The sequence below is a fragment of the Macrobrachium rosenbergii genome, chromosome 4, assembly GCF_040412425.1.
Source record: "Macrobrachium rosenbergii isolate ZJJX-2024 chromosome 4, ASM4041242v1, whole genome shotgun sequence".
Taxonomy (NCBI): domain Eukaryota; kingdom Metazoa; phylum Arthropoda; class Malacostraca; order Decapoda; family Palaemonidae; genus Macrobrachium; species Macrobrachium rosenbergii.
The window spans coordinates 42,424,099-42,451,729 of NC_089744.1; the positions used below are offsets into that span (position 1 = coordinate 42,424,099).

At 39.6% G+C, this 27,631-nt stretch overlaps 1 protein-coding gene across 4 annotated transcripts in view; it reads right to left on the reverse strand.

Annotated features, from left to right (window-relative positions):
* Window positions 1-27,631, reverse strand: part of LOC136833347 (FGFR1 oncogene partner 2 homolog) — a 93,420-nt gene that overhangs the window by 56,842 nt on the left and 8,947 nt on the right. For 2 of the 4 annotated variants that reach the window (XM_067095414.1, XM_067095393.1), the window contains exon 2: window positions 11,503-11,639. The exons of 1 other annotated variant lie outside the window; for it this stretch is intronic. In XM_067095414.1, the coding sequence (XP_066951515.1) occupies window positions 11,503-11,634 (132 nt within the window). In that variant the 5' untranslated portion in view covers window positions 11,635-11,639. Of the gene's footprint in view, window positions 1-11,502; window positions 11,640-13,398; window positions 13,438-27,631 lie in introns of all 4 variants that reach the window. One more of the 4 variants, XM_067095402.1, reaches the window with a different exon arrangement.

A 27,631-nucleotide genomic window follows, 5' to 3' on the forward strand; every position in this document is an offset into this window, starting at 1 on the left:
CTAATCTCGCAGACAGCCCCCGGCGCTTCCTGGGTATTTCCAGTTGCTCTTTCAAGCCATTTATCCAGTAGGTTCTAGGTCTTCCTCTCTACCCTCCCCCCGTATTTTATCCACTCTTGACAAAACTATCCCAAAACATACTAAATCATCCTTTCATCTTTCTACCTATCTCGACATTTGTCATTGTTCCAGTTTTCATAATTCCGAAAATGGTATTTAAACAGTTCAACACAACAACTTCAACCTTCTAAAAGTACTTGCAGATGTGGTTGCATGTCCCAAAACTCTATATAAACTCCCACTTACCTCTGGCACCCATTTACTACTGGGTCGACTGGTGGGTGTAGGCCGATGCGAACAAGAGACTTAAGCATACTAGTGCAAGCTCAGCATGCTAAAAGCGAGTCGGGTCACTGAGTCATCTTATGCATATGGTTTCATCAACTGGAGGGCGCCACAGTATTTCGTCGGGGCCCTTCCGCTTTTAATTAAATGGCATGACGCTAAGCATTTGGATGAAGCACGGTTTATTTATGTTCATTCAGTCAGTTATCTTTATTATCTAAGTTTTCTATCGACCTACCTAAGGCCCACAACAGTCTACTACTAACCTTGTTCCCAATTAATTCACTACCTATGCCTACAGATCAAAATCGCCTCAACTTTCCTCGCCCAGTTCTGGGATCGAACTGGGGTGGCCCTGCTGTGCATCACGAGTCCAGAGAGAGAGAGAGAGAGAGAGAGAGAGAGAGAGAGAAGGAATCTGTAAGGGACATAAATGATTAGAAACCGCACCCAAAACTATTGGATAGGCAATGAGAACCTAAAATAATTATGCGAATTTAACGATCTGATGCTGAAAAGAGAAGAGGCCACAGAATCCAAACCTCGCACTCAACACCACTAATTTGACACGAGGAAACCTGAAGCTGTCACCTCACAAGAGCAAAGACACGTCGCAAGTGAAGTTTTTTCTTTATAACGGTCAATTCCATTTGCCACCTTTCATAAATCAAGCCATACAGTAAACGTACAGTTATTTACTTGAAGACTAACGCTTATCAGTAATCAAAGGAATCTCAGTCATCATCGCGACAAATCAACAAGGCCTAATCGGGAACTTGTGACCTAAGATTAAAAAAAAAAAAAAAAAACCACAAGCACAACCGCGCGCAATCTAACAAGTGAGCAGTGAAACCCGTACAACGCGCGATGTCGTTGATAAGAGGACAGTGAGGGATTACCAAAACTCACAGGATTCTCATCAATCCTGGTTTGTGCAGCACCTATGGTAATCATTAGGTCAAGTTCCATGTGCAAAACACTTCACAGCCTGGGAATGGGCAAGAGTTATTCAGGAGATAACTGATGCCAAACGCTTCTGATCAACGTAACCAAGGAAAATTGTTCTTCCCATCAGGGTGACCCAGTTGCCTTCAAAAAGATCACGTCTCGTGTGTGTACCCTCCTCTTAATGACATTAGGCCTAATATGGCTTCTCTCTCTCTCTCTCTCAGGGTAGCAAAAAGCAGCAGCTCCCCCTTCATATGCAATACCTGATTCACTTTTTTTGTACCCGTGACGTTCCACTTACGTCAACACACAAACAAAAACGACAAAAGGAATAAAAACAGACGTAAAAGTTGTGCATGAAAGCTGTTTGTGATTTCACTTTATAAGAAAGACAAATAAAAATGTTTTCTTTTGTTTTCCGCGTAGAGCCGCTAAAAATATCACAAAAGGTGATCACTTCGTTCGGTACTATGTTAAAAAGCGCGAGTACACATAGGGTGACTGAATTAAATAAAACTACGTGGGAGGGGTAAGAAATACAAGAGAGAGAGAGAGAGAGAGAGAGAGAGAGAGAGAGAGAGAGAGAGAGAGAGAGAGAGAGATTACCTGTTGAAAGCATTGATGCCAGATCGAGTTCGGAATGTGACTTGTAACGAGATCGCTGAAACAGCTAATAGCATCGCACCTTGGCTCATCGTGCAAGATATCCATGGACATGTCTAATTTATTACAAAATGTATACATTGTGTATTGTGATGTTTAATATGGAGTAAAGGAGACAGTTCCATAGGTTAAAGGGCGGCCCATGAATGTCAATGATACAGCGAAGGTTGGAGCAAAGCATTCTGGGAGTGAGGAAGACCTGAAGGGTTAAAAATTTTGGTTTAATGGAATGCGTCAGAAAATTTGGGTGGGCCAAAGGCCTCCTTGATTTCGCATATGTATAATATTTCATCCGTGTTCGTGTCTATGCTAGATGCTGCTGGTTTCATCGCTTAGAGTATACCACGAGAGGGATGATCACGCAAGTTTTCTGCATTTTGTGAAACTACTGTGTACTCTCTAAGAAGCTCCACTTAGCTGTAGTTCGTAGAATGCAGAGACCATATTGGTGAGCAACAGACCACAAGGTGGCGAGATCTCATTTTGGAAAATACTCTCAGCATCTTTGAAGACTGCTCACGATCATTTGATCGTGTTTGCTCGTCACTGATGAAGAGTCGTTGACTTGAACTTCATCTTAAGAGAAACATTCCTGTTTGGATGTAAATATCGAGCGAAATTTGTTTATTTCTTACCATAAGGTGTTTAAATGGCAAAAGTGCCTGTTTCTGTAGCCCCAAGGATAAGCTAAACTATTTTTATTAAAGAAGAAACTGTTCGCAATTTCCTCGCGTCTGATATGAGTGAAACTTGAGACATAGCAGCAAATACGGGTATAAATGACCCTACAAAACTGATATTATGTCACTTAAGATGATGAAGATAACCGGACCAAGAGTATTCCTCACGGGAACAACTGTGAATGCTACATCATTAGCTTACTAAATGATGTGTTCGAGGCGAAAGAAAATGAAGTATCCAGGCTCCTACACATTCACCTATTCGCTTGTCGTTGAGCTCACTGCATAGTATGAAATGGCCAACTTTATCGAGAGCTTTAACAAAGTCAGGATAGTGTTGACATCTGTCTCATTTTAGTATGTTGATGACTGGCCCCGTTTGATTGATGAGCTGGATTCAACCGTAATTCACACGTGGACAAAGCCATGAAAGACGTGGGAGAGGAGGATCGTTATCTGTTAGATATTTAAATCAGCTTTTCTGGTGACTTTAAAAAAATATCAAAACACGAGATTTTCGCGAAATATCCCGTGCGAGTTTTGGAACTCGACACTGTACAGTTTATGGTTATTTGTTAATTTGTGCAAAGTTAATTGTTACGCATTCTCCTCATAAGAGATACCGAGTTTCTTAAATCTTCTGTACACAATTTCGGTAACAGGGCTGGGAATGGTTTCCTTTACAATCATCATCTTCAATGAAATCCAAATTTTGTAGTCGCTGCCACGAAGGTGGATCGTTTCTCTAATAGCCTACCTCGGATCTGGGGTGCCATATTGAAGAGTAAAGCGCCTATTGACATCAACATATTATCTCTTCTGGGGGATGCAATGAGTAGACCATCCACACTGGGGGGGTGGGGGATCACTGGTCTTCTTTATTTTTGTCAAGTTTCACAAGATGATGTTTTGGGTTATTTCTATATTCTATTTTTTTTTTTTTTTGGGGGTTGGCTCGACAGCTCGGTGTGCCAGGGAGGTGGTAATGATACATAACTTTTCAATGCTGTTATTTCTAAATTCCTGGGTTCGTTTTGTCTTGAAGGTGATCTATAAACGAGCGAAATCGCACCATTAGAAATTCAGTTTGCCTTCCGGAGGATGACAGCAGATAAGGATGATGGCATGAAGTCCGAGGGTGGTGTTAGAACTGATATTTAGCCAAGTATTTCAACCAGTGTTGCAAATAATTACGTACTGTTCAACTCCGCTGCACTTGGCTTGCAATGTTGCTTAACAGGAAATAACTAAATATTAGATCAAGGATATTATCTCCTCCTAAGTACTTAGGTCTTGAACCAATAGTTATTTTCAGGTCTTGTAACAATCGATATTTTAAAGGACACACCAATTAAGCATCTTGGTTTCTGAATGACCATCCTCCAACGGGACACCTATTCCTCCTTCTCCACGTTGCTTCAGAAAGAATTAAGTCGCCAGCATTACTACACTTGGAAAGCGAATATGTGTGTGTGTGTGTGAAAAAAGAAAGAGAGAGAGAGAGAGAGAGAGAGAGAGAGAGAGAGAGAGAGAGAGAGAGAGAGAGAGAGAGAGAGAGAGAGAATCTTAGCCACAAATTTACCCTGGTACGGTAAGGACTGCGCTGTCGAGACCATTTGTTTTCACTGCATTATGGTAAGATGTTATAGCCTAAACTTTGACGGAGCAATGAAAACTCACATCTCAGTTTTTCTCTCTCCCCGTCCCGCACGCTACGACCAAGTACCTAAATCACTGCGTGCGTCAACAAAGGAGTACTGGAGTTCCATGGAAACCCCCACACACTGTTTCATTCTTCGCTCCATCAGGGGAATGAGCAAGCTTATGAGACGTGTGCAACATTACCTGGATTACGAGGCGAGAAGGAAAGAACGCGCGAGGTGCACTGTTTCCTCGACCTATAAAACAACAGCAAACGCAGAAAACAAGCTAAACCTCAGTCCTTTCATGGTTCCATGCTTGAATACTTCTGGAACGTGACCACGTAGTCATGCCTGAGTTCCCGGTTCTCACCTCTCTATATTAGGAGACCTTGTCAGGTAAAACCAATTACAGCATACAGCGGAAGCACTACTTGCTCTGATCCCCTGCTGCTGAGTCACAGATTTACTATGAATTTGCACCTTCCTTTCACTACGGTACAGGTGTTTCAAGAAATGCAAAATTTTCTAGTTTTTAATGGATATCTTCATTGTTTATATACATACCGATACAATAGGGTGAATGGGTATCTACACATACGCATGCATATAGGATGTATGAATACATACATATATATATATATATATATATATATATATATATATATATATATATATATATATATATATATATATATATATATATATATATATATATATATATATATATATATATATATATATATATATATATATATATATATATATATATATATATATATATGCGTGTGTGTGTCAAATGCTAATGCACACATGGCATCTACAACTTTCTAGCTACATTTACAAAACACTGAATACTTCCCCCAACCGTCAAATTTGAAGTCTTGAAGGTACAAAAAAAACTTCCTAACTTGTTGCTCAATTTATTCAACAAAATTTTAGCTGCCTCATGTGCATTTTCATTTGACGAAAATGGAAGACTGTGTTTAGAGGAGCCAAATTAAAACGTTAAAAGGCAAGAAATCCTGGATACGGGTGGAGAAGCTGCTGCACCTCAGAGAACAAGGGCCAAAAGTGCAAAGCACTAATGAAAGTCTTCAGCGACACAAACCTGACATCCGCCCACGTGATAAGAAACACTGCCACCCCCTGCATTTTCAAGGAAACTAAGGCTGGCGTAGTTTACAAGCTCGAATTCGAAGGTGTGAATGCCTTCACGTATAAAAGTGTTGGATGCAGAGTGGCTCCAAACTTTTGGAGATTTCTTTTGAGCCGTAAGATAAAAATATCTTGGCACATGAAATTACAAATCTTCACTTTTCTGAACTTTGACATTTTCAATTTGGAATCTTGTTTTTAACCAGTTTTTGGCTTTGGAAGACTTGAAACTTGAGGACGGAAATCACTAAAAATTTTGGAAATGTGCCCCTAGAGTTGTAAAGCCACTTGTGCATTTGCCACTGAAGAAGGTAAAATAATGCCTGAGATCATATATATTATATATTACACACACATTATATATATATCTATGAGCCGTATAATCGTTGAAAGGGTTTCAATTCAAAACTTTTATTTTTAGCAATGTGTTTTCAACCATGTAATTCCCTAATTTTTATTTTTACCAACGTATTATATTCCCCTGTTGTGCAAACGACATGGTCATAGAGAGAGAGAGAGAGAGAGAGAGAGAACAACAAGCATGCTATTCGTACCTTTCCTAGTCTTAAATTTCCTTTTGTCCTAATCTCCGAAAGACTCTGCCTGTTCACCCATATATATATATATATATATATATATATATATATATATATATATATATATATATATATATATATATATATATATATATATATATATATATATATATATATATATATATATATATATATATATATGTATATGTGTGTGTGTGTATGTGTATGTATAATGTGTGTGTGTCTCAGTGCTTTGTTTTGTGTGTGTCCAGTTGCAAATGCACAATGGCTTTCTCAACTTTATTTTACTGTTATACATATTACAATACAATGGTATATATAACTCTATATACTATATACATATATACATATATATATATAATATATATATATATATATATATATATATATATATATATATGCACATTTACATACACAGTTATCAGAGCAAGCCTTGAATTTGATTCATGATCTCTAATGATCAACGGATGTAAAACGTACGAGGAAAAATAGGTTAATTTTGGTAATACTGGATATGTAAGGCTCATGTATTTAAAAGTTTATATTTGAGAAGTGTGCTTGTTTGCATTTCTATGAGTGTTTTCCGTTCATTTTGAATTCCTTTCACTTTGAGTGTTCTTGATGCTGCTGACGCTGTTCGACCTTTTCCCAATATGTATTGATTAAGGTCACGGTGACAGAAAAGCGTGTACAGTAGTACAGAGCGCTGTTTGTTAGTGTTTTTTAAAGGAATTCGAACCCAGCGTGGATTGCTCTGTAGGGTATCTTTTGTGCATTGTAGGCAGGCCAGCATTTATAGATTATTATTGTATGCACAAGTATCTGTGTTTAAATTGTTTATTTAAACACCCTTGGGACCTAACCACTCTAAATAGAAAAACATATTGTTTAAATATATGTACACTTTTTTTTATTATAAGTAACCATTCTACAGCTCGTAGCTCAGATGCTTTGTGTGCATACTGTCTAGTGTATGAGTTGTATTTTTGTTTCTTTCTCTCTCTCTCTCTCTTAAACAAAGCATACTGTCTAGTGTATGAGTTGTATTTTTGTTCTCTCTCTCTCTCTTAATGAAAAATGAATTACAGTATCATACACATAAAAATACGAAACTAACACTCCAAAAGTCCACAACGCATGCGAATGAGTGCATGCACACACATGTACGTTACAATTTTTTTTATAATGTATATACGTATGCACGCTCTCATTCGCATGTGTCAAGGACTACTTGGAGTTTTAGTTTTGTATTTTTATGTTTATGATACAATAATTCATATTTCATTAAAGGACATGTACAGTACTGAGAGAGAGAGAGAGAGAGAGAGAGAGAGAGAGAGAGAGAGAGAGAGAGAGAGAGAGAGAGAGAGAGAGAGAGAGAGTTAGAGAGTAAGCTAAATCAGCTGATTCCGAGAATGTAAACATTACAAATGACTGGACGATCTTTTTTTTTATACACATTACAATGATCATAGATCAATAAAATAATACAGTATAAATGGATTCTGTAAGTGAAATAACGTTTTACTGATATTTTGCTTTTTACATTTTAATATTAATATTTGAAAATTAGTAAACCACTGTAACTGAGCATGTACTCATAAGTATGTGTCGTGAACTTCTTGGAGTTTTAGTTTCCTATTTTTATGTTTATGATATGGTAATTCATATTTCATTAAAGGATATGTACAGTACTGAGAGAGAGAGAGAGAGAGAGAGAGAGAGAGAGAGAGAGAGAGAGAGAGAGAGAGAGAGAGAGAGAGAGCTGAGGGAGTAGGCTCACTCGGCTGATTCTGAGAACGTTAACATCACATATGGCTAGATGATCGTTTTTGTATACATGTTACGATGATAATAGATCAATATAATACAGTATAAAAGTGAAATAACATTTTATTGATATTTTACTGTGTTTACATTAATATTAATATTTGAAAATTAATAAATCATTGTAACATGTACATACATATGCACGCACTCATTTGTATGCGTCGTGAACTTCTTGGAGTTTTAGTTTAGTATTTTTGTGTTTATGATACAGTAATTCATAATTCATTAAAGGGTATGTACAGTACTGAGAGAGAGAGATACAGTAATTCATATTTCATTAAAGATATTACTGAGAGAGAGAGAGAGAGAGAGAGAGAGAGAGAGAGAGAGAGAGAGAGAGAGAGAGAGAGAGAGAGAGAGAGAGAGTTTTTATTACAAGTTTGGTTGATTTTAAGTTTTAAACTGTATGAGTAACACACAACAGTACACAAGAGGATATTTTATCACTGTTGATTGCATTTATAATTTGGTATCATTTTAATGCTTATTTAAATATTTAGGTACAATATTTAACTCTGCTTGTGAATTCCCAATGTTTCCCCCTATCTGTAAAAAGAAGTTGAGACAGCTTCAATACTGTATGAGAGAAAATGGCTGTGCCTGAATATAGGGGCAACTTGATTAGTTTTCACACATAGCTGTAAGTCATATACAGTTTTTTTAAGGGTAATATTGTAAGATGACTTTGAAATTATAGTAAAGTGTTTTAGGATGATAGTTTAAGGTATATTTGTTGTCTGAACTATTAAAATAGGCAGTTATAAGCATTTTATTCCAAGGTATATTTGGTGTTAGCACTATTAAAATAGGTAGTTATAAGTGTTTTTAGAGGGGGGGTTACCCAATTAACACGGATTTTCCCTTATCACGGATGGTTGTGGTCCTTCATCCCCGCGATTGTGGGTACATACAGTAAAAGTTAAGTATATCTTAGTATAACCAGACCACTGAGCTGATTAACAGCTCTCCTATGGCTGGTCCAAAGGATTAGATTTATTTTACGTGGCTAAGAACCAACGGGTTACCTAGCAACGGGACCTACAGCTTATTGTGGGATCCGAACCACATTATGACAAGAAATTAATTTCATATCACCAGAAATAAATTCCTCTAATTCTTCATTAGCCGGTAGGAGAGTTGAACGCAGCTCTACCCACCACTCCAACGAAGAACTAAGGTACATATAGTAACATGGCCATAACATTACTGAACAAAATCAGAGGTATGGTAGGATTCTGACTGAGAAAGTAGGACACATGACTCAAGAACTTAAAGAGAGGGAACAGTGTGGGTTTAGACAAGGCAGAATGTTTAAGCTCTTCGTTGGGTGAGTTGGTAGAGCTGCGGACTGGCACTCGCTGGGCTGGAGTTCTAATCCCCGGCCAGCTGATGAAGAGTTAGAGGAATTGATTTCTGGTGATAGAAATGCATTTCTCGCTATAATGTGGTTTGGATTCCACAATAAGCTGTAGGTCCCGTTGCTAAGTAACCAATTGGTTCTTAACCACGTAAAATAAGTCTAATCCTTCGCGCCAGCCCTAGGAGAGCTATTAATCAGCTTAGTGGTCTGGTAAAACTAAGGCATACTTAACTTTTTGTGAATTTAAGTATTTATCATTACTGTAATAAGTTACGTGAGAAGTTAAACAGAAAACTCTAAGTACCATAAATGGTGTGTAAAAGACAGGTTGTTTAGAGCAATCAAAAATGAATTCTAATTTGGATAACGAAAAACCTAAAGCAGTTAACTCATACAGGTAAGCTATTTGGTTGAATGAGAGATGAGAGAAAGTTGGAAAATAGGTGAAACTACAATGATAGCAATTTGTATGTAAAAGATCTAGAAAAGAACTGGAGTGTTCATGAGATTCAAGGACTGGGAAAATAACCTCACAAGAAATAGATGTACTTAGTCAAAGTCAGTCCAATAACATTGAATCAAGTTGGGGGACATGTCTTGTAGACAGACATGCACACTAGGCCATACAGATACTTGAGTAGGGCGGTTTGGCTCCTTTGTCCTAAGCCACTGATACCAAGAATGCCGAGGGCCTTGGGACTGCTGATCCACGTGGAAATACTGGAGGATATAATAGGCTGACACACACACACAAAAACCTTCAATTTAGAAGTAATGGTAGCAAGGTGAGAAAGACTTATTGGACAGATGGCATTAAAAAGGTACTGGAACAGATAAAACTTAACAGTTAGGAAGAGAGATAGTGTGTGGAATATAGTGGCAGTGCATGCAAGAATGGAAAGGGTTGGAACACTGACTGCTTTGCCTCTTCAACTCTGGGTGCCTGGAAGATGACCTGTTTAAAAACCAACAGGCAAAGGCAAGGGTCACTGGTATTAGCTAGAAAATGCATAATACAAAAACTGGCTAGCATTCATTGTATTTAGCCAATGCATCCTATCATGTAAAATACATACAAACATTTTTTAAATGACCTCCAGTCCCTGGCATATGGGGGTGTCAACAATCTCCTAGTTTATGAATAGTATGTATAAGCTAAAAATAGGAAATCAGAACATAAGAACCCTGAATCATACTGGATGTGCAGAACATACTGTACAGAAGAAGAATTCAAGAGATACTGACTGGACATATTAGCTGTTTGTGAATCACAACACAAAGGAATGGGAAAAGAAAGACTGGGTGGGGATAATATGCATATCTATTCGGGTAGAACATATGGAATTGGCAGAGGAGAGGGCATGATCCTAACCCTAAATGCAGAAAAGGCACTAACTGACTGGATGGTAGTGAAAAGCATATTACTGCTGAAAATATAAGTACTGTATCATAGGGTACTATGCACCCTCGAATGATGACTCCAAATTTAGAGCTGCAGAATGTTATAGATGAAATACCACAAAGAGATATGAGAATTGTTGCTGGTGATATGAATGCCTAAGTTGGAGGAACAATGAAAGTATGATGTAATGTGCAAGAATGGCCTGGGAGAAACAGCAAACGAAAATGGGGGGGGATTTATTAAATTTTGTGCGGCAAATAATTTGGCAGTTGGAGGTAATCTTTCAGCGAGAGGACATCTGTAAATACATTTGGACTTCTTCAAACTGCCATTAATGAGAAAGAAAAAGAGCACTGTGATCACCAACTTTTCACTGGCGTAGTAAAGTTGAAATTAACGATACAGAACTCATAAAAAAATTCACAAAATATGTAGGTTAAATACATTAAAGCTTCTTCAAGATAAACCTTGAGAGGCTTTTGCAATTGAATATCGAATCAGATTTGTAGGTCTGGAAACTATGTAAGAGGAGCAGCATTGCAGAATCTCTTCACTTATGATCATCAGCATCAACACACTGCCAAGACCATTTAATTTTTACAGTACAAGGAATGAAAGACTTCTCTAACATCACAGAACCGTAACAGAATGTGGATACTTAAGCTCTACCAAATTCCCAAGACCATTTTTAGGCACAGACACTAAAAACAATTTGACAAGTTCCTGCTGAAAATGAACTTACAGAAGATGGTCAAAGATGACTACTCCCTAGCAGGGTCATACATGGTTCCTAAATTACACAATTTGACATTGGATAACAAACTTACACACATCATAATTCAACTGACTTTCTCAGAAGTTACCAACTTTACTATAAAAGACGCATGCATCAGTCTACAGTACAAATATTCATACTCACTTCTTTCATGCTCTCCACCTGCTTGAACATTCCCTGAGCTTGGGATAACAATGAATCTGCAGAGGAGTCATGGTCTCGTAAGCGGGTGGCTAACTTTCGAGCGTCAGTCAGCACCTGCTGTAACACCGACATATTGTCTGCCCAGGAAGAGAAGACAAAATTATTCTTATCCACTTCAATAAGAATGAAGACAAATAACACTGCATGACTGATCTGGCATTTTTACATTCAAAAATAGCAAATTTGAAATATATTGTACTGTATACGGTATTTGTCTCATTGCCTTTTCTATGACTTCATTACTAAGAACATTACTTTTAAAAAAAAAAAAAAAGTTTTCTTTATTTCAATGTTGCAAAATTTCTCATAAATGGAGCCACAGCCAAAGCTGACAGGAATATTTTATCAGATATACTGTACCATGAAGAGTTAAAAATAGCTTTTACATCACTACAAAGTGTTACAAACAGAATACTGAGATGATGTGTTATGGGTACCACATTGGTTAGGACCTAAAATTCAGTAGATTAAGTAACCAGTAAAAAATAATCCTTCTTGCAGACAAACAGCTGGTACAAAATTGTGACAAGACAGCTGCATCATTATTTACCTGCAACTGAGTATACAATATAACCATCAAACCATGGTTATATTCAATTAAATCTACTGCAGAAAATATTTCCACAGTACTCATAAAATAATTTTATATATAACTTAATTTGAAAGGTTTCATAACATCTATGTTATCAAAGCTATACAGTAAAATGATCTTAACAATTCTGAAAGAAACAATCGACCCTTGAAAAGAACATTACTAAAGTCAAACCAAAATGAATAGGAACATGAAGTACGTTTTAGAGGCTGCCACTTCTCCCAGATTTGACTCATAAAACCTTGACCTAGGTTGGGATATCATGTAGATGAGGCAGAAATGATGCCTCTTCTTTAACCCAAATCAGAAAGGTAGGCCAAGGGGCAAACAGCTTGACACTATTGTTCTGCTTTTCTAACAACGAACACGTAAAATGAGTGAAAGAACTGAAATTTGATGACAAGTAAAGGATAGTTTATAGTAAAAAAAATTACAGTAAACGAAGAACTGAAATCATGCACTATTCTGATAACAAGGTAGGATAAAGATGATTTAGTTGCTAATCATCTAAATGAAAAATACAAATGCCCAATATCTACCCAAGACTTACTGATGAAAATAAAGGATAAAACGCAATAGAAAAAAGATACGGTTATTGGCTTTGTAAGTGTTGGTAGATTGTAAATTAAGTCGGCCTTGTCCCGGAATGGTTTCTTTCTTCAGAACAGCCCGTGGGAGGAATAAGTAGGATTTTATGACTGGATTAAAGAACCCCGTATTGAGGGATGCAGATTAACTGTAGTCGAATTATAAGTCAGGAAGAAGTTTTGCAACGTAGCTAATGACACCCATGTTCGTAGTTATTTTTGTTTGACTATAGGAAACAGTACAAGAAACCTGGAACCACATTTTGCACAACATAAAGTAAAACATAACAGTGGAACTTAAGTCTTTTACAAAGTAACAGTAATACTGCATATCATAAAATGTTGTAGGAGACAATAACAATATTGTATGCAGGATTCAAATGATTTACTGCCTATTACCATTTGCCTTGTAGAATGTTAATTGCATTTTATTTATATTAACATTAAACTGAATGTAAAAAGCCTAATATCTGATACATCTCAAAATTACTTTCACAATTACCTAAATGCCAAAATGTTTTTCTAAAACCAATATTGTACCATAAATAGTATCTCATCCCTCAAGTGCAGTGCCATAATCATTCCATGGTAAAAGTGCTGTAATCTTGAAAAGCATGAAAGTAAAACACAGCAGGTTGAATAATTCATTTAACTCACTCTAACTCATATGATGATAAGTCGGGCAGCTGACTCCGACTACGAGCAAGCATGCAATAATGAAGAAAGAGAAATATTACTACTCTCAATGTTAAAATCCAGTCTGCAATCAATAAGCATAACATTCATTGGTCATTTTCATATAATAAGCAACAAACATGAATAAAACTTCAGATACTGCAATGCAACTAGTAAGCCAAGAATTTTCAAACCCTTAAACATCTAAGCAAATCTGAATAGAGGTGTTTCCACTGAAAGGTACTGTAACAGAATGGAATGCACATACAATAGTAAACTGCACATTAATTTCCAAGTCTGTTCTTTACTCAAGTCAGTTAACTATGTACATTCAACTAGGCCTGGCTCAAAACTACACATATACTAGCTACTGTACTACCTTCTGTGCAATTATAATTTTTGCTATTACAGCATTAAAAATGTACAAAAACTCTACAGTATTAGGCTTTGTAACAAAAACTCTACAGTATTAGGCTTTGTAAACATTTATAAGCAAACACTTCATCCTATCTTATCCAGTACTTTACTATCTGGTTAAGACTGCAAAAGATTTACCCCTGATTACAAGCTAAGTGCAATAATTACATGTACATCCTATTACAAAAATATAATAGTGTACAGTACTTCATTGATACAATAAGAGCCTGGTGATTTCAGGCTTGGTGATTTTGGCCTTGTGAGCTACATATTTCAAATTGTCTAAATATCTAAAATGACCCTTGTGCATAAATTCACTGATGATAATACAAAAAGAATGTAACTTCACATATGGCAAATTATCAGTTATTAACAACAAATGATTATGAAAGCTCAGTTCATTTTCTAACAGTGCCATGCAACTGATAGGAATGGAACAAACAGGAGTAAACTAGAAGGTCATGTTAAAATGTCAGGTGAGTTGTACAAATCATTGCAAACTTAGTCTGTGAGACACTTGTAAGCTGTAAACATCAATGAAAGTAGTCAAGCAGCTTATCAGTTACAAAAATTATCTACAACATAAACACTGAATAAACTTGTAATAGCAAACTTTGAAGATATAAAATAATGATTTTTATGATAAAATCAATTTTTTAGGTACTTACCCTCCATCATTAGCTTTATCTGCAGCTATGTGGTGCAGGTTTGACAAGTATTAAAATTGAAACGATCATTAACGAGTGAAACACCCGGACAGCCCAAGGTCACCCTGCGTAAGAGCCTATCACTGTTGATGGTGTCCTCTTGAAGTGACAAACAATTGCAGTAGTCTGGGAACCAAAAATTACCATACAGAATGGGGCTGCGGAGAATGTCGTAACGTTCTGACTAATCTGAAGAAGTCTAGCCCTTCCTTGACCTTCCGAACGATGGAAGAGCATAGAAGTCTAGGTTGGAATCATCTTGCAGATACAGAGGAGTAATTTCCTCCTGTTATGAAAGATAAGGACGTCAGAACAGCATATACCTCATTAGCTTTCAGACGTATGCCCGCACCGTCCACACTATAAGGTTCCTTTGATTGGCAGGCAAAGTCGGCCTGCCCCATAGACAGCACATAACCCGACAGAATAGAAGGACAAAGGCACCCCGGACCCAAGAGTGAGTTCCTGACAGTTCAGTTCATTCACCAGAAATTCCAGTTGGACTAGAAAAACTCTATCAATCATTCACTGCTAATGTAAGCCATAAGAACTGCGGTCTTGTGTAAAGGAATACCAGTCTAGGAAGAGTGACAACAAGAAGGACTGAAGCCAGCTCTATGGCAAACATGACCTGGAAAATCCCTGGTTCCCCAAGTGGGCTCTCTCGACAAGAACAAGGAGTGAGAAGCAGCGTAAGACTGGTCTCATGATGAGGGACTCCCTCCGAGACTAAAATCGGACAGATACCATCGTAGGTCCCATTGAAAAATCAGTTCTTGAGGAAAAACAGCAGAGCCAGGCCATGATTCCTTGTCCCTCTTGATCTTGCGGACTGGTTGAAGACCAAGGCCAGAAAAGAAAACAGAGAAAAGTTGGTGAAGCCTCGAGAGAAGGCTTGTACCGTAGATGTCGAAGCCTAAACTTCCGAACCGGCAGACTCTGTCTCACAAGACGGGTCTGAGAAATCTTCAGAGTCTGTATGTGGACATGAAAACGAAGTATTCTTGCATATCGAAGAATCTCCATACAAACACCTGGGAGAATGGACTACAGGACTGTTCGATTCACTCTGCAACCAAGCAAATTGTAGAAAGTCGTGCAGCCTCGCAGACAACTAAGTGGGCTAGTTGTCGAGCCTGCCGACTGAAAACATGTGCAGAAATGTACTTGACCAGAACAAACGTCCGACACCCTTACTGGAACTTGGCAACAACTTCTGTCTCAGTCAAACACAATGCTCTAAGAGAAAAATTGTGACGAGGAACTAGGACATTCAGCAGTGGGAGTCTTGTATGGATAGAAGTGCTGAGCGCTCTGGGACAGATGTCGGGCGCTCAGGATTTGGTGCCAGAACGCTGGTGCCAAGAGCTCTGAAGGTGATCAGGTACTTGGGAAAGGGCGCTTCTAGAGAGAGGGTACACAGCGCTTCCTTCTGCCTGGAGCTCATGAAGTCTTCCACAAAAGAACACTCAAGAGTGATGCACTCATAAAAGAACAGTATGTTCTTAGAAGAAAAAAAGGGGTGCCAAGTTAAAGAGAGACTGGCATCAACCACTTGTAGGCTGGCACCAAATGCATGAGAGCTGGTGCTCGGAGCTCTATATGGGGTTTTATGGGGCCTGTCTAGCGATGAAAATCAGCAATTTTCAGCACCGAAAATCGCCGATTTCTGCCTATCAGTGCCAATAATTAGGTATAGGTGCCGATAACCGAAAATCGGCGACTTTCGGTTATGGTCACGCCATCAGAACGGAACCCCCACTGATAACCGGGGACTGCCTGTATAAAAAACGAGCTCTGGTGCTATAGGCCGTTAGTGAGCGCAAGTGGGTGCTTTTGGGCGCACGCGGGTGCTATAGGAAGCTCAGGGGCTATCAGGCGCTCGGGTGCTAAAGAATGGACAAAAAAGAACACTTGGACATTGATGTTCTGCTTGGCGCCAACACTGGTGTTCCACAACTCAAAGTTCCAGAGACTGCTCATTGAGAGTTTTACAGAAGGAAGAGTAGCGAATATCATCTGAAAAGCGCCTCTTCAACAGCCGAGATTCGCTATAAAAAATGCCATCAGTGCTTTTGTCTACATAGGAGTATCACTAGAATAAAAGAACATATCTATGGATGCCTTTCCAATGGCTGTCCGTCGACACTTGCGGATAGCAGGCTTGACTGAGGGGCGACTACCCAGGGGCAAACCCCTTCAGACTTCCATGGACCAACAGTATGCCTCCTCCCAGGATTAGGGGAGTCTGACAGGAACTGGGTTTAGGAGAAATGATAGGGCTGGGCAGCCACCTCCTCCACGACACATCCAGTAAGATGCCTTTCCAGTGGCTGTCTGTTGATACCTGGGATCGGCAACAGGCTCGACTGAGGGGGCGACTACCAGTAGCTGACCCCACTGACCTCCCTTCAGCTTTCAGCATGACTTCTCCCAGATGTAGGGGAGTACATCAGTGAACCTTTGCCTAGGAGCATTGGTGGGACGGGCAGCCACCTCCTCCATGCACAACACTTCACTACTACAAGGTTAACATCTGTTAACCCAGACACAAGACAGGCAAAGGCATGGGAAGGAAGCGAGAGTGTCAGGCGCGGGAGCAAGTGGAGAAATAAGATGAGGGAGCAAGTGGAGAAATAAGACGAGGACCAGTAGAAGGAGAGAAGATGGATACAAGGAGAGAGCTGGTGCCAGGCTAGCTGAACACCTACCGGTCTCGTCTGTTGAGAACGGCTACTCTCCACAAAAATTAAGCACAATTTTCTCTCTACTATGCATTGCCCTTACACTTCCTGCTCTCTGCAGAGAGAAGTGAAAGATGATCAAGTAAGCCTTACCAACAATAGTCTGATGATACAGTGAACCATTTTACAAACATATCTCGTATTACCGTTATACACTACTTGGAAAAGGAAAGTTAACCTCTGTCGCCCAAAGTACGAAGTACACTCAGCAGCATCATACAGGCAAGTATCAAATCCTATCAAACATTATTCAAGACTTTCAGAAATGTATTCTCAACCAAAAAATGTCGGCCCAGTGTTGAACACGATATTACGTTAATACGTTACTTGGAAAAGGAAAGTTAACCTTTGCCAACAATAGCTTAAGTACCTAGATTATCATAGTACAGACATAGCCCAAACATTATTGGAACCTGAAGATACGTATTTATCATCGGATATATTAGTTCAGTAACGTACGCAAGCTTACGTTCTGTTACACTATTCGGAAAAGGAATTAACCTTAACCGACCCTAGTTAAAGTGCACTGAGTATCATCATACATACATGTCTCAAATACAAACAAACATTAATTGAGACTTGCAGAAAAGTATCATAACCATAAATTTTGGTTCAGTCCTAAATGCAACATTACCCGTAATTGGAAAGCGAACGCAATATTATACACTGAATCAGTAAACTACGCTACCAGTAGTTAAACAATCGAAATACGAATTCGCTAGTGAGCAAAATATAAGAAGGATCCAATCTTAACAACACAACAATAAAATACTATTCTGTACGCTGTAAGCTTGAAGCTACCTGAAATCAGAGATAATATTCACTGAAATCTGGTCTCTGACCGGCAAATTTAAGAATATAGCTGCTATCGACACTTGGTGTTACCTGAACGCTGCCAGGAAACAGAATGAGTTCGTGTGATAGTAGTTCCTGAGTTTCCCGTTAGTGGGTGGAACCAGTCACCTGCACTAAACTTTGAAGCATTACCCGCAAAATTTTATAATTTTTTATGCATGCAAGAGAAACTAAGGCATTTTAATTACTTGGTAAGTTCCAGATATAAAAACCTAAAGTCCTTTATATGGATGTAACTTCTGCAAAAACTGCTCCAGCCATTAGAGCTTGGGAACCAGTTAGTTGAACAGCAACAGGCTTGTGATGGGAAGAAGGCTCATCTCTTCACCCAACTGATGGTATTCATTTTTTCCTCTGGCAACAGGACAAATGTAGGGCTGTTAAGAGGTGGGATTATAAAACGTTTCAGGTTTGTATATCTAGGAAAAATGCAAATACAACTCTCTGGTGGGAGGTATTGTCTGACGAACATGACTACTAACGTTCTACCCACCATGAAATGTAAGCTTCCACATTTGTGGTCAGAAAGCCAGCTCCTTATGTGACAATATTATTGCAATTAAATATAATGATGCTCTACTGGCTGGTGTACAACCCTCAACCCCTGAAACCACACCCCTGCCAAACTGGATACAAAAGGGAATCCCACTTACCACCTACAATTATATGTCAAATTTAGGATGCTCAGCTGTGTAATGCATCTTTATCTGATTGTAACATTAGGTAAATATAGGTAAAAGTGGGCTTGTCATGCAATTACCTGTACCAATGTGAAGTTCTTCCTCAAAGTTTTCTGACTTTGAACCCCTAACCAGTGGTAGAGCTGTTACCATTACTAAACGACTGGTAAGGCCTTTTGATGAACTCTCAAGCCAGAATGAAGTGTTATTCTTGGATATCATTGTATACCTTTCAGTACTGTACTAACAACACTTGGTCATAACTTAGAGTTCTCTACTGACAGCAAAGCAAAACTCTCACAGAAAACAACAGTAATCATCTTCACCCTCACCTAAAAAGTCATGGGGGGAGGAAGGCAATCCAAAAGCTAACCAATCTCTCATCAGGAACTGACAAGTTCTGAGTTTTCTGCCACAAACTCAGGAACAAACATGTACAAGGGAGATCAACAATTCTCATCAACTCTCACTAACTCTGTTAGCAGGAAGACAGCCTTAAGCATGACAAAAGCCTCCCTCAAATGTTCATACAGTATTTGGAGAGATAAAGCGCATGAGGGTCACATCTCATTCTAGAGGCCTGAGTTCGATGGGTGGGTAAGACTGCTTGAAGCTCATGGAGACCTCAACTGAGGCTAATAAGTCCATGTTCTTCAGCAGGAACACCTTGAAGAGGACGGACTAAAAAGTCCTTGATCTGCTTAAAAGTGGCTGTGACCAGAGAGACAACCATCTCATGACACAAATGATAAGTGAAGGCCTACTTAGCTTAGTACAATGGATGGCCCACTAAGCTTGCTGCTGTCTTTATGACAGTACCTGACATCTTGGGCACATCCATTCTAGAGAAGCCTCTCCATGGACTGTACGTCAGTAGATGGGGCTGCTACAGCAGTGTAGGCTGTGGGGGTTATCTCTTGGCACTTTAACTTGAATGCCTAGCCAATCAGGATACCACTAAGCTTGTGGTCAAAGTGGAGCCACCTGGCTCATCCTGAAACCAAGTGTAACCAGCACACTGTTGATCACTCAATGAATCAGGCTGAAAAATGAAAAGGAGTACACACTGAAGCTATCTCCCTTGGGTGTTAAAAGGTAATCTGGAATAGAGAGCAGAACAATGGGAGCTTCTTGTTTAGATGAATGGCAAACAGGTAGATCACCAATGCATTTGGCTGGCAGCTCAATGGCATTGCAAACAAACAGCCCATTCGTAAACCTCCCTTCTCAGCAACCATAAACCCTTGCTTGTTGATATATACTACACCACTGTACGGTCATTAATCAGTGCTACCAGCAGCCCATCAACTGATCCCAAAATGTTTTAATACATCCAAGAACAAGTGCATCTCCACAGGTAGGAACTTAAGCAAGCCTCAACCAGGGGATTTCTGTCATCCAGCCATCCCATGAGATCATCCTTTGCCTCCTGGCTGAAGGGCACAGGTAGTGTCAGAGGATCAGAAGCAGGTGACCAGTGTGAATTCACACATTACTGAAGCACTGACACTGGTAAATATGTCCAAGAGAGATGAGCTTTCCCTGGGGTAAGAGGTCCCAAAAGGAATTGCTCTGATATCTACCACAACTTGCTGCTCTGAGAGTCTGAAGGAAAGACTAGCTGTTACTGTTTCAATCAATCAGCATGCCCTGGCACTTCATCTGCTGCTTAGCCTGAAGGTTGACTTTTCCCAGTTTATTGTAATTCTAAGATCAAAACAAAAAATGACATCAGATGATAAAATAAAGTTTTATATATACAGTAATTACATTGCTTACAGTTTCATTTGCCGGCAGCTTAAAAATTCTGAAATCTGCAGTAGCGCTAGTGTCAGTGTAGGTTAAGAGAGGAACAACTTCAGCAGAGAGCTCAATTGCTTTGCCCTTCTTTCCATATGGGGGAGGAGGGAGGGCTCTGATTTGTAATTATTTGGTAAGTTACATGTATAAAAATGTCATTTTTATACATGTAACTTACCAAATATATAATTACACTGCTGAATCTCAAATTGACACAGAGGTGGGATATATGAATTTTTTCTACTCCAAAACATTATGGATGATAATGAGATAAAGAATATAAATTATTAGCATTGGTACAATGCTTACTGTTCCTTACCTGGTAAGAGAGCTGCTGTGGGTAGATATTGGCTCTGGTCGGCACTCATCTTAACCATGTAGGGTGTGGTGAATTAGCCCCAATGCACCTCTGCACCAGTGGGAGCTTTGCATCAAGGGATGATCCCGGTGACTAACAAAGCATACAAATAAACAGTTGCCCCGGCCATGGGCACAGTACTGTCAAACCAATCGACCAGAATTAAAAACACCAACATCACCTACACCATAAAACAAAATAACCACCACCCATCCAATAAAAACTAAGACTGGTGGGCACTCCAGTACACAGTACCCCCTGGCTCTCCTAAGACTCAACACCTTAGCTCAAGTCGAACAGACAAGGAAGGAAGAAAAGCTTCCTTTGCTTCGTCCCCCAACACCATGCCAGCCATGGACAATGGACCCAAAGTACTGCATTATAGAATATGGTTTCCACATCACGAAGATAATGAGTTGCGAAGATAGACTTACACTTCCAATAAGTCGCTTGAAGAATCGATGATAAAGATAAGTTGTGCTTGAAGGCTAACAAGTGGCAACCGCTCTGTTCTCGTGAGCCTCAGCTCTGACGGATGTTAAGATCTCTCCAATCTGAGAATGGGCTCCAGTGATAAGATCCCTCAAGAAGAATGACACACCATTCTTCAACAGGGAACGAGATGGATTTTTAACAAAGCACCATAGATTACTTGTAGGACCTTGAATCTTCTCAGTTCTGTGCAAATAGTACCTCAGTGCCCTCACTGGGCAAAGAACTCTCTCTCATCATCTGGGCCCAGGGTTTCCATCAGGCTTTTAATAGTGAAGGAATGAGGCCAGGGTTTGGTTGGGTTTTCATTTTTAGCTAAAAAGTCCAGGTTGAATGAACACACAACATCACCTTGGGAAAATCTGACTTTTGTTGAGAGCATGTACTTCACTGACCCACTTAGCAGTTGCTAATGCTTCAAGAATCATCCTAGTAAGGTCTCGTAGCAAAGTTGAATGATAAGGCTCAAAACGGGGTCCCGAGAGCCATTTCAGGACTACATCCAAATTCTAAGAAATGGCCTCCAGTCCCTTGGATCTGGAGGTATCAAAGGACTTGATGAGGTCATACAGGTCCTAATTAGAGGAAATATCCACGCCTCTGTGCTGAAACACTGAACTCAGCATTGCCCTATACAGTATCCTTTGACTGCTGAGGAAGAAACACCCCTAGATGTCCTCAAATACAGAAGAAAATCTGCAATGTATGCTACAGACGTCTTAAAAGACAAGATATGAAGTTTTCATAATAAAACTAATATTGTAATGCTTACCTGAACACCTGAATTCACACTTAATCCCACTAGCCCGAATAACTCTCAATTACCAATCCCACTGTTGGGAATTTTAACAGCCAGTGATACCAACACTGCAGGTAAAACCGTGTCACTTGAGCTACCATAACCAACAACTGGCAACGTTGACAAAGGTGTGTGTCGACACTCCCAATTTCGTCAATTGCTTTATTCAAGGTCAAAATTGATGTGGGAAAAGGAGGGTGGGAATCATTCAGGTGTTCAGGTAAGTATTACAATATTAGTTTTATTATGAAAACTTCATATTACAGTACACTCCCTGAACACCTGAATTCGCCCGATTAACAACATTTAGAGGAGGAGGGATCAATTCTATTGCACGCCTTTTGACAACTGCAGAGATAGTAGCTCACCAATCTGCTCTGCATAAAATATCCGTTTAGTCATACACTCACCATATCAATCAATGCTTTCAGTGAAGAGACATGTTGGAGAGTACTTTGATTGACAGTCAGATCATTACTCTTGGTCCGTCGACCTCCCATGTGGCTCTTCAGAACCTCTCATGTATGGAGGAGAATGAGGCAGAGTGCAGAGCTGCTGGCCCTCCGGGAGAACCATCTAAGTTTGCGGCACACCCTCTTTTTACAATCGCAGTGACAGCAGCTCACTGATCTGCTCTGCATAGGATATCTATTTAGTTAGAAACTCATCTTATCAATCGATGCTTTTGGTGACAAGACATGCTGGAGAGTACTTTGATCACCTGTCAGGTCCATACTGTCTCGGTCCATCGACCTCCCATGTGGTTCTTCAGAACCTCTCATGTACAGAGGAGTACAATGAACCTTCCATGTGGCTATTCAGAGCCTCTCATGTATGGAGGGAAATGAAGTAGTGTGCCAAGCCTCTGACCCTCCGTCATCCAGGTGCGGATAAGGCCTGACGACTGACAAGCGAAGAAGTATCTTGGCGCCTACGAAAAAGCCTAGCCTACCAGAGCACCCCCTTGAACTCTCGTATGGAAACTATCAAAGACTAAGATACTTAAAACGTACTAAACCTAAGTTCATGTGATTATACTATCACTGTTGCCTAAGAATTCTAAAGAATAAAAGGAATTCCTCTATCTGGTTAAACTAAGAATCTCCTCACTAAGTGAATACCACCTCAGCTAAATGAACGCACCCTAGATAATAGACTTCGCCGCTACACATGGACTAAGAGAATAACCCTCCGAACCTCCACACCGGACTGTATCCGCCGCGGGTCTTTTCAGTGGCCGCAATTCGTCACTAAAGTGCCACTGGCACCTCTTTTCAGAGCTGAAAGCCACAGAGCTCGAGAACAGCCTACTCGCTTTAGTCTGGATGCCTTTCCGATGGCCATCCATTGTCGCGACCTGGGCTGTTGCAACAGGTCCGACCGAGGGGGTGATTGCCCATGGGCAGACCGCACCAACCTCTCTTGAGCCTCTGGTATGACTGCTCCCGTGTGTAGGGGAGTACGCCAGTGACTTTTGCCTAAGAGCGTTGACAGGATGAGCAGCCGCCTCCTCCACTGTCACTTCACTAACATTTTTACCATCCACTCTGTCATATGGACTCGCATTGATGCCCCTAATTGGGTCACTGTATCCATTATCAACCCCATCTTTTACTCAAAATTATGCACAATCTTCGACTCTAGGCCGGCAAAGAGGTCGGGTTCGGAAGCAAGGGAGCTGGGTAAAGAAGCAGGTGGAATAGTTGAAGGACTGGGAACAGGGGACACAGTGGGAGCACAGTGTGAGTCATACTTCACTTTCGTGAGTCTTGTATTAACGTAAACTAGTTACACTTGAGTCAGACATGATAAATCTAACAAGTCAACAAAAACACAAGTCTGAGTAAGTGTCAAATTTAAGGAAAAAGGTTCTAATCCGTGATAAATGGTCTCGCTAAGAAGACCTATCATAAACACAAAGCCATAGGCTGCCAATACTTCACCAAAGGGAAGAATCTCCAATGGAAAAATGCTGAAAATCAAAATCTCAGCTGCCCGCTCATAACTGAACTACAGTTGAGAGCTGGCAGAAAACAACTGAGCTCCCTGCTGAAGTTGCTCCTCTCTTACCCTGAAAGTGGGTGGGGTCAAGTCACCTACACTGACACTAGTGCTACCTCGAATTTCAAAATCTTTAAGCTGCCGGCGAGTGAATCTGTAAGCAATAATTACTTGGTAAGTTACGTATATAAAAATAAGAATTATGGTCATATCCCAAAGCAACTGCGCCTTGCATGATGCCAGAATCAGTAAAACTGTTTAGATACAGCAACAGTTGGATTCTGAGCAAATGGCCCCAAGCTGACACAAAGGTAAACACTCATGTGAATACTGTACTAATGGGTATCAACAGTCCAAAGCACAGAGTCTTGAACTGCAAGACTGCCCCATCACATACAAAGTAACGATAGTTCCGAAAGTTCTGATAAACAGGTATCTGGAAATATGCACCCTTCAGTTTTATCAAAATTTTAAGGTCACCCCCTCTGATAGAATCTAACATGAAACAAGCAGTTTGCATCTTATGCAGGAAAAGCTGACAGTAGAAACCAGAAGTGCAGTAACCTATGACTTTCACTTACCTTTCTCCAGCACTGTCTATACTTCTGAAGAGCTGTCATGAGACTCAGGCAAGCCTGAAAAACTGGCTAGGAAAATTATCCCCATCAGGAGAAAAGGGAGTGTTGGCCATTAAAAGCTAGCTAGTAACCATCTTAAGAGGACATTGACTACCTATAACATGCTCTTAACTGTCATTGCCCAATGGTGTCTCAGATAACCTCCAGCTCATGGCAGCTGGAGTGGAGGACTACCAGCCTGAACAGCCTCCTTCCTTCTACTTCTCTTTGCCTCTCTTTCAAGCCAAATCCTGAGAGGAAGACTGAAAGGGCCACAAAGCTCCTGGCCCCTCTTCAGAGAGGATTCAGTAGTCTGTCAGGCTTTGGCAGAAGTCTGGCCTCTCAACAAGCCAAACACTGATGGAATAGCCACCCTCAAAGGCTTGGCTACAGTCACCTTTGCAGACCTCAAAGTGCCATAGAAGAATAATGTGTGGTGGATAAGGATGTCCTGAATGTCAAAATGGTGGCTCTCAACAGCTACAATGCCCTTACTCTTCAAAAGGAACAAAGAGAATCACAACAGAAGCCTGTTACATTGAAGAGAAACTGCTCATAGTCATATCTGTCTCAAAAATAGACAGTGAACAGCACAGCATTGTTTCAACGCCAGGTTTACCCAAAGATTCCCATGCAGATGTGAGAGGGAAGTCAACATCCTTCCACCTAATACCCATAACCTCCTGAACTTCACCTAAACTTCATTAGAAGACACATCAGTGAAGATGATGTCTACCACTAGATTCAGCCAGATGTGTATGCATGGGAAGAGCAGGAAAGGGGTGGAGGTGGGGATGGAAGAGTCATAAAGACTTGCTGGTGTCAGTGAGTTATTCACTTCCAAAACCTTTTCTATTGCAAAGGGGACCAACTTGCATATTTCTCATAAGGAAGGTCAAAACAGCAAGTCCTACCACTATGTAAGGAACAAAATAGGTAGGAATCCAAATATAAAAGGACATGAAGTGCCCAAACACATGCTTATGTTCTTCACACCTTCTTTGCTTTCTTTTCTTCATTTCCATCATATAGCAAATACAACACAGCACATACAATAAAGACGAAATAGTTTCAACATGCAATCACGAAAGATCATAGCTAAGCGTCTGTCCACAATGGTGGTCAAAGAAAAAGTGCTTGGCGTCAGCAGTAAGTGGGGTTTTCCTCCACTTACCCACCTATCTCCAGTTAACTATTGTTATAAAGCTTCTATAACCAATTCCGGGTCACGCTAGGGAATACTCCTGCACAATATGAAATGGTTTGTTTTCTTACAGGAACAATTACAAATTGCATTATTCTGAATTTAAAAACAAAAATGTTCTATATGTGCTTTTTTAATACAGTACAGTAATTACTGTTACTAATGAATTTAACCTAAGCACAAAGTACCATTCAACTGTTTAGACGTATGTACTGCAAACCAACTGACCAAGCCAAAATCATAGTGATTAAGTGCAGTAGCTTAATTAACATTTGACATCATACCATACAAATTTTCTATATAGGACAATTCTATAGGTGCAACCTATTTAAGTAAGTCTAAATACTTTCTCGTATAGCCACCCTAACAACTGTAGCTCACTTGGAAGGTTCTCACTACCATTAGGCTAACGTTTCTTCTTTCCTAGAACACTGTGCTAATACCACAAATTTACCCAAATTTCTACTGTAATACTGATTGGAAGCTCACCAGTTACAGTTTGTCATTAACCTATACAAATAGACAGTAAAATTGGCCATAACCATTTCAGTGATACCACATTCAAGCTGTTCGAGATACTGTACTGTATTATATTCATTATATACCGCAGAGTTAAAGATGTCTCCACTGAGTCATTGACTCATTAATGCCAAATCCAAAAGCCAAGTAGCCTAAAATACATGCAAAAATTAAAAGCAATAAGTAGTAAACAAGCCTTGAGGGCTATTCAAACACCACAGTAGCCTAGACTAGCCTAATCTTGGTTCTCTACGTATGCTCACATTAGTTCAAAAGCTTACCATATCTAGTGCAGAGGCTCACAAACAAGTACCTAGCCACTGAGCACATTCCCCTGTGGTTGCTTGCACCGTAAGACCAATGTATTATGTAGTTTTTTTTTTTTCAAGGTTTTTCGTTTGCATCTAAATTTTCAGTTAGCCCACAACTTGAAGGTAAACAAAATTCTTTCGTAACTATCTTGTATTTTATGGGATAAACTAATGTTTTTGTTCCATTCTACATCTAGCAGTAACCAATATTTCCAGATTTCATCAAAGCAATTACTGTACCCCTTACTTCATATGATAGCAATTCACATGCAACATGGGGTGATGAGGTTTCATGTGGTACACATCAACTTTTTTAAAAATTTCCTTTTTTATTAAAAAAAATTTATAATGTCTCATAAAGGCGAACCAATATTTTTTTTTAGAATTTTAATGATCTTGTTAAAAAAAAATTTCCAAATTTCATGGGAAAGAACTCAGCACACTGAAGTGGATTGCAGTAAATTTGTAATTTAAAGTTGAAAAATATAACATTTTAAAAGTAATTTGTATTTTTCCTGATATACAAACTAGGTCCTCTCAAGTACAGGCAGTCCCCGGTTATTGGTGAGGGTTCCGTTCCGGTGGCATAATGATAAGCAAAAATCTCCAATAACCAAAAATTGGCGATTTTTGGTTATTGGCACCTCTGTTAGGTATGTATCAGTGCCAATACTTGATTATCAGCACCGACAAGTGGAAATCAGCTCATAT